This window comes from Podarcis gaigeae (assembly GCF_964106915.1).
Source record: "Podarcis gaigeae genome assembly, chromosome: 5".
Taxonomy (NCBI): Eukaryota; Metazoa; Chordata; class Lepidosauria; order Squamata; family Lacertidae; genus Podarcis; species Podarcis gaigeae.
In genome coordinates, this window is record NC_139681.1 from 38156437 (window position 1) to 38171735 (window position 15299).

At 43.3% G+C, this 15299-nt stretch overlaps 1 protein-coding gene across 8 annotated transcripts in view; it reads right to left on the reverse strand.

The window, feature by feature from the left end:
- LGI1 (leucine rich glioma inactivated 1) overlaps window positions 1-15299 on the reverse strand; it is a 28897-nt gene that overhangs the window by 13432 nt on the left and 166 nt on the right. Inside the window, exons 1-3 of one of the 8 annotated variants that reach the window (XM_083740910.1) lie at window positions 15136-15274; window positions 12216-12319; window positions 638-709 (exon numbers count right to left, since the gene is read on the reverse strand). In XM_083740910.1, the coding sequence (XP_083597036.1) occupies window positions 638-709; window positions 12216-12223 (80 nt within the window). In that variant the 5' untranslated portion in view covers window positions 12224-12319; window positions 15136-15274. Of the gene's footprint in view, window positions 1-637; window positions 710-1044; window positions 1880-12215; window positions 12320-15110; window positions 15275-15299 lie in introns of those variants that run through there. The other 7 variants (XM_083740907.1, XM_083740908.1, XM_083740909.1 and 4 more) reach the window with 7 other exon arrangements.

Below are 15299 nucleotides of genomic sequence, written 5' to 3' on the forward strand. Positions count from 1 at the left end.
TCCCTACTGCACAAAACATCAACTGACTTCAGTTTTTCTCCAGATCTCTGTTGTGATGGAGAACAGGGGACAAATCCAGTCCCTACCTAAAGAAATATCTGTGGGAAATGCTAAACCTCTACCGAAGCAAACATTACGGGTTTTGCTTGCAGAATTGTCCCATTGAAATTCAGGTCTCGATTCTGAAAACAGCCAGTCTATTTAGTCAGCAACAACTCTTAGACTTTAACATCCACCAGTACCAAATTTTAAAAGTGTGGGGAATTAATAATTATGACCCATTAGTACAGTCAGGCCTTTGAAGTACTATACATGTGATTTAGGAACGCAATGTGGGAACATAATTATAATCAGGCATCTAAATTTAGCCTAGCCAAATAATATTGCCAAGTAAGCACAATGAAGATAATAATGATAAAGATAACAGCAATTAACAAATATTAAAGAGGAAGATAAAGTTATATATATATATATCCAACTAGGCATGACACACCTTTAATTACCTTTACTGGAATCGCTAGGGTGCATTTTGTTACATAACTGATCTGCACTATTTCTTATAGAACAAGTACTAAAGCCCCGTTACTTTAGATACACATGTTTCATAACAAGTAACAATGATATAAATCTTTCTCACAGAAGTTGCAGAGATGGTGAGAAGACAAAACTCCTTTCTGGGATTTTAGTAAAAGCCGATCTCACAAAGGAACTAGAAGGAAAAGAAAACAGACCTTATGTTAACGTGAGCTCCCTGAATAGTTATTTACCACTTCAAAGGACCATTTCTTGTCATCATCACTAGGATTTACATTATTTCCACAAAAAAGGGGAAATGGATGCTACAAGTTTCAGAAAAAGAAATAAATTAGATGTTCTAGCTGCATTCAGAGAGAACAACATTAAGCACATCCCCCCTCAACGCCCGGCTCCCAGGTTTTGAATGCTGTAGGTATTCACGACTGCAGACACCCCTCAGTCTGCACTGAAAACACCACACATGCTGGCTCAATTTTTAAACAGAAATTAAAAGAACCAAATGCTTACAGCCCTTACAGTGAGGTAACGTCAGGTGGAACGCTGCGCGGAATAGCTCTGGCATTTTCACATAAAGCATTATCTTTGGTACAAATACACCAAGCTGGACATGTTGTCTTCCCTGTCTTGCTCCCTTCAGTCAGCAACAGTACAGAGAAAAAGCATAGGAAAGAAGCAGTTCTTCTAAAGGGTTTGCTGGCATTTCCCATTCTTTTGATCCACTCTGGTTCCAGCCAGTTGAAAGAATGATATCCCAAAACATGAACAGGGTTTTCCCCCCACACCTTTTTATTCAGCCGTTGAATGTCTTTCTTGTTAAGACACAGCAATATATTTCTCTCTCTCTCTTTCTCCAGCTCTTTTCTGTCTCTTTCCCCTGAATGTTTCCTCTCTCTCTCTCTCTCTTTCTCTTTTTGTAGCTGGAAAACCTGCAGCTGAGCTGTATGTTTCTTTCTATTCACTCAAGCAGCGTAGTGCTCTCAGAGAGGGAACCTGCGAGGTGCTGTGAAGGCAGGGAGGAGGAAAATCCAACCAGCTGTAGAAGCAGAAGAGGGCTTGCATCACCGCAAAGAAACACTGAGCACAACACAGCTTTAGGTTGCAAAGTGACGCAACTGAGAAAATACACGGCGCTCTCCCTTTCTCTCTCGTCTGAGGGGAGGCCCTCTTCTTGTTACCAAAAATAGCACAACATTATGCTTTGCTGGTGGGTGGGTGCGTGGGCGTGAGGTGGATTGTGTGTGTGTGTGTGTGTGTGTGTGTTGGGGAGATCGGTCATCATCTTTGACTGGATCCCTCCACCTGTGTAAAAATGTCCTTTGGGAATTGGGGCTCCCTCCCCTTGTTGCTTCTTTGCATATGCCAAGTGACAGCAAAAAGAGGAAATTGAGTGACACGGTCCAAAGCCATCACAGCAAAAGGAACAGTTGTCTTATGGGTTTGCTTTTCTCGCACAAGCTCGGGTCACAGCTAGACAAACAGGCACACATGGAGCCTATTACCAAGAATGCCTACAACTGTCATTCGAGAAAGAAAATGCTCTTTTGCTCTCAGACAAAATCCTTTTTTAAACCTCCCTTGCATCTTTGTCTTGCTAATGTACAGCAGCCAGCCTTTGAAGCAAACCAATTTACATATTATTTTGAAAACTTGTTTATTTGCTGCGGTAGGCTGTGCCATCCTTAGAAAGAGGCAAAGGAGTGCGGCTTAATCTACGTAAAGTCACTGCCTCAGCATCTGTTTCTGAAGCCAAGGCTTCGCCCTAGCCTAGGGCATCTGAATATATGCAAGTGCCCCCTGAGCATGTTGGGTGTGTATTTTGCCTAACCACTGAAGAAGGAGCCTTCAGCTCTGGGGATTGGAGAGGTTTCTCAAGGATGTTTTATCCAAGGCTTGAGCCCTTGTCTTACTTTTACCAGGAATTAAGCACTGTGACGTTGGCTGCTTAAAACTTACATTTGCTACATCACAGTTTAAGAAAAGGCAATGTCCCCCCCCACCCCCCAATTAGGACTAAGTTCTTATCTTTGCCATTATCCTATCATTGCTCTTATAAGTAGAAGATATTTAAAGCACTATTGGACTTTAGAACATTCTATGTGCAAGGAGCTGCAGATCAATAATAAATGTACTTAAACTTAACATCCCTTAATTTAAAATTCAAAACAAAAAAAGCAGAACATCAGTCCTTTGGAGATGGTTCTTTCCCTGGGCATTGCATCATTCATTAGAAGGATTCTGATCTTTTGACACAGGGATCATTTTTACAGATTAGGCAAGTGGAGCATAGCTAACCTGCTGGCCAGGTGACAGAATCTGATGAACTGAGTACTGCATAAAATGAAGCTGTCACTGGGACTGGTAGAGTCTTCTCTGTCAGAGAAAGGGATATGTGTTGGGCAGTTCCATGATTCTTCCTACTGATAGTGGGTTTTTAAAAATAAAAATAAAATTACAAGCAGCCATGAAAGGCTAAAAATCAAAGAGTGGAGCATCAGAGAGAGTAAGGTAGGGTGCTTAACCCTTTCCTTTCCCTGTATCCCCCCCCCCCCCGCAAAGTGAAAAGACCATGATTTTGAGCAGACAATTGCTGCTGCTCCTCTGCTCCTGATTTCAGCCACCTACAGATGCACTTCGTTAAGAAAAACAGGCTGGGAGAAACAATTACGAAATTGCCCACCATTTGCCATTTGGTCCAGTGGAACAGCTGCTGCTGTAACTAAGCCTGTAACCAAGCCAAAGCACATGCAACTCAAATAATTGCACAGTATTTGCCCCAGCTTATCCTTTTGCTCTGTTGTTTCGCCTGTGCCAATTTTTAGACTGTAAGCTCTTTGGGGCAGGGACCTGTCCCCTTACATACTCCAAAGCATTGTGCACACTTATGGGTAATAGTGATGATGATGATGATATTGAAAGCACTTAAATAATCCTCTTGTCAGTTCGAACTTCAGGTGCATAATAACGACAAGAGAAAACGAATGGATCAATTTTGCCTTTAGTATACCGTAACTCCATTATTTCAGGTGCTAAGGGAAAATATTGGTTGATAGAATACCATAGCTGGTAAGCAGGCATCAATATAATTATTTTCCTTTATAAGAATAAAGTATATGGTTATGATTAGAAGTGTTGTAGGGGCACAGAAGAGTTGGGTATTTGTCACCCATGCCCTCATCTGGGCAGGTGGAGCGATGGGAAGCCCTAGGCCATGTTACGCATGCTGCTTAGTGGATGAAGAACATACGCACTTGTGCTTGAGTACGGACGAGCCATGTCCTAGCTATGGTGTCCATCCTGGGTTCAGTGAGGAGAGCTGTCAGGCTGTAAGTCTACACGTTTTTTAATAAGGCACTAGAACTGATTACTCTGGTGTTTTTGGCCTCCTCCTTTGGGATCCCTGCACCCAACTACTCCCATGAGCCCTCTGCTAGGGCTGTGGTTCAGAACACATAGGCATCCCATGTATTACTACGGGGCTGTTAAGCAGTGGTTGCACAGTCCATTGACTTGAGTACAACAACACATGATGGAAGCAAGTCCAACACTATGGCACGTAGGTAGTCGAGCTCTTGCCATCTTTTTTGGAGGTTGGTACTTGTATAGAATTGAGGTGGTGAAAGTGAACCTGTCAGTCATTCATGGCCAAGGGCAGGCAAGTTCCTTTAGGAAGACAGTGAGGTAGCAAGCAACTAGTAGTTGAGCAGAGAGAAATGACCAGGACATAAATAATCTCCCACTGTAGAATGTTGCCCAAACAGAGAAAGCGTGCAACCATTCTGGAAACTCAGTAACAGGAAGTGGCCCAGGAATGGCCTTCTGCTGTCACTGGATCTGCCAAACTACCTGAAGTCCACTAAACTGACCAGCAGTCATTTCTGATGCAAGGAACAAAGTAATAAGTGCAGTGCTCAAATTATTGGTGAGGGGCTTTAATGAAACACCACCCCCTGACAATGGTGAGTTCCCCTTTACTGCAAACACTGATCCATGGGACTCCCTGCTTGATTACTTCAGTGCCTGACATGTAAATACATCAGCCAATGTCTGTTTTCAAACTGAAAATGTGCCTCTAATGAAAATAAGAGCCAGGACAATAGATTTGTTGTGGTACTAATGGCCTATTTTTAAAAATTGCAAACTCTGCTCAGCTCCCAATGGCTCTGGATTCCCTTTAAGCCTGTTCTCTGAGTCTTAGGACAATGAGATGTTGCAACTTTTCCTCATTTAACCCCTGCCCCACATGTGTCCAGCTTCTGCACAAATCTCCCTATACCCATGCATTATGCAGTAGAACGCAATGCCTTTGTTCATATTTTCCAGCCCAGCACCACAAAGCCCAAAAGATTACTTCTCACAATCTGGTTTAACCACAAGTCTAAACATTACAATGGTTTATTTCTATTACAGGGCAATAAAAAATGAACTTATATTCCCATTCCTGCCAAGCCGGGTATCTGCTTTGTATTGTCATCAATCTGTTTATAAGATTATGTGGGTTGTATGGATTTTTTTTTAATGGCTCACTCAAGCTTTAGCTGTGGAAATCTGGTTTCCCAATTGTTAGTTCAATCACTGTGACCTCTCCAAATCTTTGGGGGAAGACAACCTTTCTGTTGAGGCCCGTGTCAAGATGCCTGGTTGATTTCCTCCTAGATTTCCTCTCCTTTCCTCTTTCTGCTGGAGAAACAGGTATGGATTGAATGTGCCTAGGCACAGGTCACACTGGCAGCAGTTTCCACAGGAATCCCTTGTGAGTGCTAAGGATCTACTGCCAGGCTCACTGTCAAAGAAGGTCACCACCTGCTCAGCTGGACAGTTCAGGAATTACAGCTTTGTATCCATTTTGGTCTAACGTACATATTTTTTGCAAAGAACATTTCACCTAATATAACACAGTGGTGTGTGTTATTTTCACCAATATATGCTTTTTTATGCACCCTTTACCTGGTTTATGCGGGGGTTTTTGCACACATTGCTTGCCTGGAGAATCGCATTGCAAAATTTGGACAATTGCGAATTTCAAAGGATGGCTGTTTTGCAGCTCCCACAATGTTTCAGAAACTTGCATTAGGTGCACTTGTCTTTGAATGCGAAGTGAATCAAATTTCCCCTGAACATCTCTACCAGTGGTGAGTCAAGTGTGGTAGAGGAGGGTAGCTTCACCTGGATGGAAGGTGATGGACAAGAGGGGCCAGGTGAACATATGGAGCTCCAGGCAACTGTTGCCAGGGAGACTGGAATCTCGAGGACAGGAGAGTAGCAGATAAACAGTAGTGGAGGTACAAAGCTGAAAAGGGAATGTTGCTTTACTCCTTTAGAGTGGATTTATTTGGGGATGGGCAGAATGTGGTCAGAGGCTCGCAGCAGAGCTTGGCCTAGAGACAGGGATGGGGAATCTGACGCCCTTTAGAGCAGCCCTAGAGCAACATGGCCAATAGTGAAGTTGTTGGCTTCTATGACATCTAAAGGCCACAACACTGGCTAGGCGTGGACTGAGAGGTACAGCTTCACCTACAAAGGACCAGAATGGCTACGAGGAGAAAAGGGAACCAGCAGTTGGGCATGCATCATTGCAGGACCGTTGCATCATTGTGGAACCCAGCCAGAGCCAAGCATCACTCCATTAATACAGAAACCCAAAGTTCCAGCATATGGAAGAGTATAATGCATGCAGGATTCTGAAAATTGTCCTGTGTTTATGATGAATGGAACTTCAGACCTTGGCTGCAAAGGATGGAGGAAGAGGAACAGAAAGGAAAGCAGCACTCAGATCTATCCAGTCCCAGCCCCAGTGGTGTCTGTTTCTCCTCTAGGAGTGGCTGCAGAAATATAACATGAGCCGCTGGATCAGACAAAGGGGCTCTTTGACAGGCCCGCATTTGGCTTGCAACACTAGCTGTCAAGATGACTATGGGAAGCCCACAAGCAGGTAGGCATTCAGCTGCCTTTCCGTGTTTTTTGTCCTCTCCTGAATCTGGTAGCCAGGGGTCAGACTCACCCAGCTTCCCTTTGCTGTTGATTTCCATGTCTGATGACAAGTCAGGAAAAGAAGGATGCTTCCTGCATGGACCATTCCTTGCACACATTTTCAGTAAACCAGTATGATCCCATTCCAAAGCTTGTGTAAGTACCTGTTCCCTTTAATACTTTTTCGTGGGAGGTGTGTGTGTCAGATATAACAGCAACAGCTCAAAAAAGGTGCTTGCACAGAGGTTCCTCATAGCCTGGACTTTATCTTGCTCCATCATCATTTCAAGCTGATAGCAATCCATGGAGCAGGGCCAGGTTCTGGCAAATTCTAGGGTTGATTAGGGATGATCTCTTCAGCACTTTGGAAAGCAGTGTTTTTTTCTTTTGTGGAACGGCATACCGACAGCCAGGATTTTCACCGAACTGAAATAAGCCCTGCTTATTCTCCAGGCCAGTCTGATATTTTCAACCTCCAGTCCATTCTGATATTGTAGGTGGAGTTCAGCCAATGCATTAAATCAAGACCCCTTAAACCCAGGCTAAGAATAATGGTAGTGCACCTGAGCTTCTGGAGTACAATCCCCTTGAAAAAGCCACTCACCACTGTATTTCCTCAATTTGAATTTTACTGTATTCATTTTGCATTCTGCTGCTCTTATTGTAATAGCTAGGTGGCTACTGTAGCCTGGCAACAAGAAGAATGCCGTCATGTACATTCTGCAAAACCTATTAAGACTTAAGCTTCCACCTCTCATCATGAATTTGAGCGTTTGCCATACAGCCTCTTTGATGTACAAATCCTGACGAGGCATACCTTGGTTACTTCTTGCAGCAGGGTGGTCTGAAACAGCCATTAGAAACAAAAGAAGGTGGAGCGATGCCAGGCGACTCCTTGGAGACGTTAGCTCGCTCCTTTCAGTATTCCAATTCACCTCTTTGCCCGGAAGAAAGGAAAGATTTCCTCCCGCCCACCCAAAAGCAATCCTGTAAACTAGTAATTTCCGGGCCCAAGGCAAGTTCCCAAATAGATAAGTTTCCAAATGTATAAAATAGCAATTATCCCAGAACAGTTCCACTTGCGAAATGATTGGTAAAATCTGGGCTAAGCCAAAAACGAATGTATTCCTTTATGGGCAGTAAGTACTGCTGCTGAAATTCTAAACTGACACAGCACAGATAGACTGCTCCTGATATGTGGTGCTCTACAGTGAGTCAGCTCAGAAGCCGTGTTGCTGCTACCTAATCAGCAGTAGCTAGACAGAGTCACATGCCTTCAATTCATTCCTCCTGGCCAGAAGAACTCAAGGGAAGAATATGCTTTTAGGCAGAAAGCAAAGAGCCTGTTGCCTTCACTATGCTTCCCAGCAAGCTGACATACGGCTTTTCATTTACCATCTTGAGTACATACAATTATTCAAAACTGAAAAGACCCTATATGAGACCCATTTCATGCCCCAGTATAGCTTGCTTCAAGTTATGTGCCCTCATCACTATTCCTTCTTTATACTACTGTGTAAGAGATGGACTGTTACATTTACATTATTTTAAATGGTTTTACTTTATTCCTACTTGTCTGGCATGTATTAAATTAAAATAATGATGAATAGTACCTAGAAGACATTAGAAGATTCTGATTGGCCAAACCTGTCACACAGTATTATTGGCTATCCTAGTGCTGTTTGGAATTAGGTGTTACGTGCATCTGAGAGTTAATATAATTACTTTTGGCAACTGCTCTGCCAAGTGAACTATTTACAACACTAATGGAGGAATAAACACATCAAAGCAAGAAACACAGCCAAACCTCCCTCTTTGTATATGTTTCAATTCACTTTGTTAGGGGTATTTTCTAGGGTTTCCAACTTATTTTAAAAGTGCTGTTGCGGATTCATCTGTCTTTTAACCAATTACAGTAACTGATTGGCTAACACTATATATATAAATTTGCATAATATCAAAAATTTGACGGAAAGGCATTGGGTTATTTTTGAGATAGGAAAAAAGTGTGAGATAACTTAGAATTAGAAATAAAAGCTACCACCCATTAGTAGGAGGAAAGGTGATATTTAATATCTTGCTTTTTCCATGTTCCATCACAGTATAATAACAGAACAAAATAGCCTTGGAAAATAAATTGGCATGTCCTTAAATTGCACTTAAATTGTATCCTCAGAGATTAAAATTGCCCACCATTGATTAATCTGCTGATTAAACTGGTACTAATGAAGCCAATGCCTATTTTCTCAGATGAAATGAGTGTCATTCAGCAAAAGTGCCTGTGGCTGTAAATGTGACAGTCCAAGCGTAGGCAACATGGTGCTCTCTAGATATTGTGGACTAGGACTTCCATCAAGGCAGCCATCATGGCTGGTGGTGTGCAATTAAGGGAGTTGTGGTCCAAAACACCTGGAGGGTGCCATATTGGCTACCTCATGATAGTCTTTAAGGTGCCACAGAGTTGCTTTTGCGAAAATCAAGGCACATGCCTATTGTTTCAATCCACCATCCTGAGTGCACAGAGAGCAGAATGGCTCCTAGAGTCCTTCAGTATGATGGCGAGCTCCCAACCTGAAACCTGTATCACAGCCCTTTGGTGGTCTACCTCCACCAACAATGCTCCTCTTTGTCATGGACTGGCCAGATGCCAAGGAGTGGGAGGAGGCACCAGCTGGGAACCCAAGGGAACCCCCAGAGGAAGAAGGCTCAGAGCCTGGCAATAGGTGGTGTGACGACGATGAATGCTCAGAAGGTAGAAGAGGGGGACAATGGGAGGAGGAGGTGTTGGAAGCTGAAGAGGAAACAGGGTTTAGCGAGCAAGAAGAGACTATGGCAGACAGCAGTTCAGAATCAGAGGCAGGAGAGGAGTGGGGCCAGGAGACAGAGGAAGGCGGCTGAAAAATCTAGGGAGTCTCCCCCTGCTGTTGTGACAAGCTCCTCTCCACCCTGGTTTCCCAGAACATGTAGAGAAATGAAGAGGGCAGGGCAACGAGGCTGCCTTAGGCTGCTGGGGAAGGAACCAGGGATGGAGACTTAGAGTGGTGGGAAAATGGGGACCTTCAGTCCTCACAACTGCTTCACTGGGGCAAGACCTACTGGGAAGGGTTGCTGCAACCACTAGGATTGCACTGTTTTGTTTCTTTGAATAAAGAGTTAATGTCACTGACATTGGGTGCTTTAATGTTTTATCGCTGACCTACACCTGGCTCCAGCTCCTGACACCCTCCATCAGCAAGCCCCTATGAGTTTTTCTGGAGGTGGCAGAACTCCAACGTAGGGCCAGGCTGCAGAGTTAGGCTTCCTTTAAATGCCATGCAATGGCCCAGCTGTACTGTTGCCCCAGGGCACTGGGGGAAATTCATAGGATGGCTAGAAGGCCTGGCATTCCAGGTCTGAAAACAACAGCTAAAGAGTGGCCAAAGATAAGCATCAGCAGTGGACTTTGTTGGGGCGCTCACAACTGTCTGAGGGTGCTATGTGCTGGTGCCAACCCTCACCAGTGCAACTTTCTCCCCAGCTTCTGCAAGCCAAAAACCCAGGTAAAACCAGCTGCTGGAACATTTGAAGGAAAAGCATGGAGAGCTTCTGCTGAACCTGAACGTTCTACCTGAGCCTCGGGGTGCACATGGAATAACAATGCTGCACCATGCGTCAAGGCTACTGGTGAGGGAAGGGGTGCGTTAAACTGGGCCCTGTGGGAACTGCTTCACAGTGTTCAGCACTGAAGCCTTAGACGTTTCTACTCAGAAGCTGATTGCCATTGCTATGCTGCAAAAACAGTTACACAGCAAAGATTTTTGAGATCAGAAATTCTCCCTGTGAACCTCTTCTGGGATTCTGAGTTTACATTCCTAGTGATGCTCTTGTGAAGTGTTCTGTTGCAAATGCCAAATTCAGACCAACTGAGGCTCTGTTTTACCTCAGCCACAATAAACAAAATAAACCCTTTTGAAAGGGATTACCCTTCCTACTGGCGCAACCACTAAGATCCACTGCCAGAAGAACATTTCGACTTCTTGCCAGATTAATTGGGGAGGCGAGGGGAACATAGCCTAGAGCTCTCCGGAGGCTTAACATCCATTAGGGTGGTGCAGGTCACATCTAATGTTTAAATTAGACATTTGTACTATGGATGATCCTCACTGGCTCTTTGATGTGGATTGTTCAAATTCCCGGGTACTAGGAATCTATCTTTGCTGTGACACATACTTAATACTGACTGTGGAACAACTAAATCTTCTGTAATTTTTTTGTATCTTTCTCACTTGCAGGAAAACAGGCTGTGGCAAGCTGACTTGACATGATCTTTGGATGGAAGATACGACATATTGGAGCACGGAATATATATCCAAACAGTGGCCTATCCTTTGATATTCCCAAGCAGTGTTTTTTTCCTTAGAGAAAAGGGTGCTGGAATGCAAAAGACCCACCACAGAGCCCAACGAGGATCTCTTTGAGCTGAGGGGGGTAGTTCCCTTGCCAGCCAGAGGCTTTTTGAGGCTGCACGGCAGCTGATCAGCCTAGCAACCTCTCCCCACCCCTCTGCCTTGTGTGAGCCAGAGCATGGGGCATGGAGAGGCTTCTGTGCTCAGCACAGCAGCTTAAGGAGCCCCCACCCCAGGCCTCTCTGGCTCCAGAGCAGCTGGGGGCTTGCTCAGCTGAGGCACAGCTTTCTCATGTGTCAGCTATTAGCCGGGAGGCTGAAAAGCCTCAGCAAAGCCCCACTGTGCCTCTGGCTAACAAAAAGCTCACAGAGGATGTCCCCTTCAGGCTCTGGGGAGGGTCTTCTCATGAGGTGGAAGCACAGCTAGGCTTTACTGAGGCTGGTCAATCTCTCTCCAAACTTCCAAGGTCAGCTCAGAGGTGCTGGAATGCCGTTCTGGAGAGTTCCAGCTGAAAAAAAAGCCCTGGACCCAAGGAAGGATAAAACCCATGAAGACTTATTTTTGGAACAGATTGGTCTAGAGATGGGCAAACACAACACTGTCAATCTGGGGCCACAGACCATCTTTAATACAAAACAAAACAACAGAAAATTCTTTTGCACATTCTTAAGTCACAGGTTCATGAATGACTTTTTTTTTAGGAAACAGAAGACAATATTTCAGCATTTTGTTTACACTGGTTGTTTTCAAATTAACTTATTGAAAAAGCACAAAACTGTAACATAGTCCCTCTGTAACTGACTAACCTAAGAAATCTAGGACCTATTCAACAATTTGTCCCACCTATTATGAGTGCATTGAGTATTTGCAGGACATGTGCATCACCTTACTGATGAAAGTGTAAAAAATGGAGCCACTGAAAACACAATACAAAGCTCAAATATGATTTCCCATATGATTTCCCATGTCAGAACATTCCAGAGGAACAACACAAAAACAATGTCATAAGTAATGTAACATTGCAGTTAGTATAATTAAAGTGTCCAATATGATACTGGGCTTTTTGGGTGGTGGCCCCACGATTGTGGAGTATTGACCCATACAATATTAGGCAGGCTCCATTCCTGGATATTTCCAAACAGAACCTTTAAAAGATCCTTGCTAGTTATCTGAAATCTTTTCTTTCAAAGTGGCATGGGGTCTCTGGTATATCCTTTAGTACTTTTATTTCACCTAGAAATGAGGTAGATCATCAGCTGCCATTTGAAGTGTCTGGGGTGTGTGATGTGATTTTTAAATCCTGGGGAACCAACAGTTGGAACTTACAGGGCCATGATATCTGGCTGTTGATCACCTGTGCCATCACTATCTTATTTCACCAGAATCCAGCAGCTTTGTTTGCAGATTCTTTGCTCAAGGTCGTACCTGTACTGGAAAAAGTTCAAGAAAGAGACAACTTAGGAACAAAAATCAATAGCAGAATATAGTGTTCTCTATTTTGGTTCTATGGAAATATTTTGCTGAAGTCATTCTAAGACACATTTAGATTAGAATAAGAAGAACCATCCAGACCCATGACTTTTGGACACAGGATTTGGATGTAAGATTCATGGCCATTGAGGCTGTCCTACATGCAGATTTAAGACCAATTGATGGGGATGTTAGTTATTAAAGCTCACCTTAGTGAAAGATAGAGTAAAGGAACAACTTTTGAGACAGAGATGAACATTCACTATCTCCACTCAGCTATTTCCAGAAGGGTAGCTATGTTAGTCTCTTGCAGCAGAAAACAGGGAGTCTTGCGGCACCTTAAAGACTAACAAGTTTATTAAATGTGTTATCTTTTAAGTAGCCACAAAACTCTTTGGGGTTTCCAACTACCTGTTTTATCAGCAGTATGTGGGAAATGCACTGCCTTTAAAGGGAATAGATATGAGACAGCACCCTGGGGCATGCTTGCATTTTCCTGAAAAGTGACTCATCAACCTCTTCTTCATGGAAATCTTGGGACCAGTTTTAATTTATAGATATCTGAGATTACAAACAAGAAAATAAAAAGGAAACCCTAAAAGGTTCTCCGTTACCAGTCTGATAGATAGCATACCTTATTATTTATCCAGCACTATTAGCTTTTTAAACCTGGTTTTCACAACCACACACACAAAAATCTTATTTCTCAGCAGCTGAAATTGTCACTGTCTAGAATTTTACTATCTTGGAAGCTGCCTCTTGCCTACATATGTCTTGTATAACAAGTATAATGAAGAATTATAAATCTTCTCTCCTTCTACGTGCACAAAATCACAAAATGTGATTATGTTGGCCCAGTTGCTAGACTTATATCAAGATTCATTCATACAAAAATAGACTTTTAGTTCCTTGGGAGTGGGATGACAAAAGAGGGGAGGGAGGGACTGGCTTTTATCGCCTGGTATGTATAAATTATTTATTTTGAGTTATTTGAATAATTCACGTGATGCCACTTTTGCAAGCACTAAGTTGAGTTCCTTTAAAGGAAAATCACATCTATTATATAGTGGAATATATTTTAGGGGTGTGCATTAGCTGTGCGTAAAACCAAATAACAAGGCACATCAGGGTGATTCAGGATAGTCTTTCATGTTACTGAGTTGGGTTACACCAAAGCAAGAGATCTCAAGGTGGATTAGGGAATTCCCAACCTTCCAAGTAGCTTTTCAACAAACACACAGCCTTTTCCTCCTCTGCTGAGAAATGAAATCAAGATGTCTGGGGAAACACCCTGAGCTTGAGAGGAGAGAGAAGAAGTGGAATTGTGCCCCCTTCCCTGTCCCCATTTTGACAGAGGGGGGAGGAATGTGGATTGTCATTCCCCTTTGAGTTTTGGCTGTGACAGCAGGGCATGAGACAGAGGTAAGAGACTGAGGTAGCCTGCTTCTTTCTCACATAGCTGTTTCCATAAGAACCATAGCTCTCTCCTTTTTTCATGGAGGATGCTTCCAGGAAGGAGGGGGGAGGGCAGTGAGAAAAATCATTCTTCCAGTTGTTGCTTTTTAAGATATAATGAAGGTAACATCACCCAGTCTGGACCTATTTTCTGAAATTTGGCAGGTTTTCTACCTAGGGGTACCTCCCTCATGTCCATAGTTTCCAATGGGGAATTCACACCCCAAAATAGTAAAGCTTTTCATTTCAGAACAACCAATGCACCTTTATTTCTGAAATTCGACTGATTTCATCCCTTTAGTATGGTGGACCATGCCTAGAATGTGCATCCAATTCTGGCAGATAACATTTTTTAAAAAAAATTGTAAAAGTTCCCTGCATGAAAACCATGAATAGGTATGCATGGAATATTGCAAGCTCCATCCAAGTCAGAGGGGCTCGTCTGCATGCAAATTCCACCCACTTATGTTAAAAAGAAAAAAATATGGCCACCATCTTTAGGTTCCCCATTATAGTCAAAGGGAGCAAAACAGAGATTTGGATGAGCAGATATGAACCTGAATTGAACTGGAATGACAGAGCAGATCCAAAACAGATCAGGATGCTTCCAAAAGCTACAGATACAGACACAAGGCAAATATTGTGGTTGCAGCACACCCTTAATATATATAAACATACAGAATTATTTCATTAAGAGACATCTGTGATCCATCCTTGAAAACATTCCATTTACTTGAGAATATACTTCGACAAGACTATGGCTGAATAAAATGTGGGTTCTGTGTGTCTGGCCTTTTTTGGATCGCAAGTTTTTGAAACATTTAAAATTGTTTACTGCTGAATGGGAACAAACATCGATCGGGTTTTTTGCAGGATGATGCCTGTTCCAATTCAGCAGTAAACAGCCGGTTTTCCAGGGTAAGTGGTGGGGCGAGGAGAGAAAAACCTGTTCGCAACAGGAGTGGGAAACCTGCTTGTTTGCTTGTTTACTTGTATTGAATTAAAGTGCTTTGGTTTGATTTGGAATAATTTGGAAAACTAATAAAAATAATTTGAAAGAAAAACCTCTCAGGCCTAGAAATCACGGGACAAACAGAAGTGATGGGCGAGCCATTAAAACTTGCATCAAATTCAGTGAAATTTCCCCTTACTCCTCAAGGTGTTCAGGGGTTCATCACTACCTTAACTGCAAATATGAGGGAATGCATAATGAGCAGAAATTCATTATTATTTTTGCTGCCTAATATTAGAAGGGGCATGCTTATGATGATGAAGTGTCTGCCCTTCGCTACCGACCACCACACCTGGGGGCGCCTCATACCACACATGGCGCCTTCTCGCAAGACCGAAAGGGAGGCGCTCTGCTCGGCGAGAAGGTGGCCGGCCTCCCCACTCAGCTGGGGCGGGCGGAGATTTGCAGGCCTGTCCTTCTGCTCGGAGAGGGAGCGAAGAAAGCCGCCCGCCGACGACTCCCAAGTCAGGGAG